Source organism: Pteropus vampyrus, unplaced genomic scaffold (assembly GCF_000151845.1).
Source record: "Pteropus vampyrus isolate Shadow unplaced genomic scaffold, Pvam_2.0 Scaffold1563, whole genome shotgun sequence".
In the NCBI taxonomy this organism is placed as follows: domain Eukaryota; kingdom Metazoa; phylum Chordata; class Mammalia; order Chiroptera; family Pteropodidae; genus Pteropus; species Pteropus vampyrus.
In genome coordinates, this window is record NW_011890344.1 from 3,901 (window position 1) to 5,757 (window position 1,857).

The window sequence follows — 1,857 nt, forward strand, 5'->3', positions numbered from 1 at the left end:
AGCCCTTCCACGTGCCATCGCCAGGGCCCTTCTCACTGATGTTGACAAATAATAGGACTATCAGGGAGACTGACGATACTGCCCCATGGCCGTGAAAACGGCAAAGCTTTCGATCCGGGCACCAACGAAACCTCAGGACAATCAGCAGTCCGGGCGTTCAGAGTGGAGACGAGAGTAGGCATAACGTTGAGGTGCCCACGCTGTGGGGTGCTGGGGGACTCCTCCGATGTCTTCCGGGCAGGTCTCAGACATTGCCCCCAGCACAGGGCCTTAATTTTCACAGTTGAAGGACATGCTGTTTCAGGCAGAGGCTCCCCAAAACCTCAGCTGTCATACTGGTCCTGTCTGAGTCGTGGGCCCCTGAAACTGACCTGCAGCACCCACCCCAGGAGGGTGTCGGCTCCAAGCAGATATCCCTGACTCGTAGTGTCCTTCAGGTCTTTGAACACCCGATGACGGTTTTAGGGTGCAGACGTCACTGCACAGCAGGTTACGCAAACGCCCACGAGGGGCAGTGGGTCGGGCCTTCGCTGCACCCCCAGAGCAGAGAGTGTGTGACCTCTCCGAGGCATTGAAGCTCCCCCTGTCCCTCTGCCCCGCCCCGTCCTGCCCTCCTGGCCCCAGCTCTGCACTCTCAGTGGGCCTGGGGTGACCCTACCCTCCGGTTCCCCAGGCTGAGCCACAGACCCCTCTGGCCCAGTGTCCCCTCCACAGTCGCTGTGCTGCGTCCCCTCCCCCCGTGCACCCCTGGGAGGGGACACTCACAAACTCATTGCTTCTCTTGTACATATTGTCCTCCAAGTGGCAGCGGCCGTCATTGGGGGTCAGGATGGCGCCCAGTTTCCCGTCGCCCGCAATGTGGAAGCCATCGTCCGTGGCAAACACCAGCAGCCGCGTGACGTTGCGCCAGCCAATTTCATTCTGAGAACGAGACGGCAAGAGTGCAGGCCTCAGTTTCCCCCGTGGGCCCTCGCAGACAAGAGGGAACGAGGCTCTATGCCCCCCCAGGTTTTCGGGGATGGGGGACCCACAGACAGGACCCAGGCCATGCCCCGCGTCTTGACTCGAGGACCTGTGTCTGGTCCAGATTCCAGCGCCGGGGGTGGGGAAGGGGCTGCGGAACTTCTGTAGGGGGACAACTTCCCAGTGCCTGGGTACACGCGGGGGACGCGAGGGAACCGACGTGCGTGTTTACGGTAAACTACATGCGTCCTCTGAGGCCCAACCAGGGTGGCCCTGGGACCACAGCCCACGGAACAGCCCCACCGGAGAAGAGACACATCGTGGAAATGCCGGGGTGGGCGGGAGGTGGCCTGTCACACCCAAGAGCCACGTGCGTGAGGTGCGAGGACCACATGGCCCGGTTCCCACGGGGAAGCTGTGGGGCTGGAGGCCGGTGTGGGGGTTCGGGACTGCAGGGGTCCAGACACCGGGCTGAGGGCTCTGGGCTGGGGCAGGACCGCCGGGCGGGGGGACAGCCGGCACGGCCAGCCAAGCCACATGACACAGAGGCTTGGCCAGGATGCCCATTTCCCGAGGGGCCCAGGGGTCGGGGTGGTTCTGCTCTAGGGACCACCAGGATCAGCCCCTTGGCGGTGTCACTTTACAAGATGGTTTGCTCAAATTTAGGCTTCGAGGATTTGCCCTGCGTCCCAAGCTCATAGCGACACCTGTGGGTGGCTGACAGGGTCCGGGAGGCGGGCACCTAGAGCATCTGTAGCCTGTGAAGTTGGCCCCATGTCTGTGGGACCGAAGCCCCAGTTTTAGAGCAACCCGGAGACAAAGCCGCGACAGGGCCTCACCGGGCACGCGGCGACCTGCATCATGGCGTCCAGCCCGCCCTCGGGGGCGTCCAGG

The 1,857-nt window shown here is 63.1% G+C and overlaps 1 protein-coding gene across 1 annotated transcript; it reads right to left on the reverse strand.

Moving 5' to 3' along the window:
- Positions 1 to 452: 452 nt before the first annotated feature.
- Positions 453 to 1,851, reverse strand: LOC105310247 (integrin beta-2-like). Its single transcript, XM_011386442.2, has 2 exons — positions 1,803 to 1,851; positions 453 to 921 (listed from the first exon to the last, which is right to left on the reverse strand). Exons 1-2 carry the CDS (start codon positions 1,824 to 1,826, stop codon positions 655 to 657), a joined length of 291 nt encoding a protein of 96 aa, XP_011384744.1. The 5' UTR covers positions 1,827 to 1,851; the 3' UTR covers positions 453 to 654.
- Positions 1,852 to 1,857: the final 6 nt, after the last annotated feature.

What these genes read in the sequence shown, in the direction of transcription:
- LOC105310247 (XM_011386442.2), bottom strand. Translation starts at nt 1,826, where the DNA reads ATGATGCAGGTCGCCGCGTGCCCG. An exon ending in TGCAGGTCGCCGCGTGCCCG is followed by an intron (nt 922 to 1,802) that starts GTGAGGCCCTGT and finishes TCTCGTTCTCAG; the next exon opens with AATGAAATTGGCTGGCGCAA.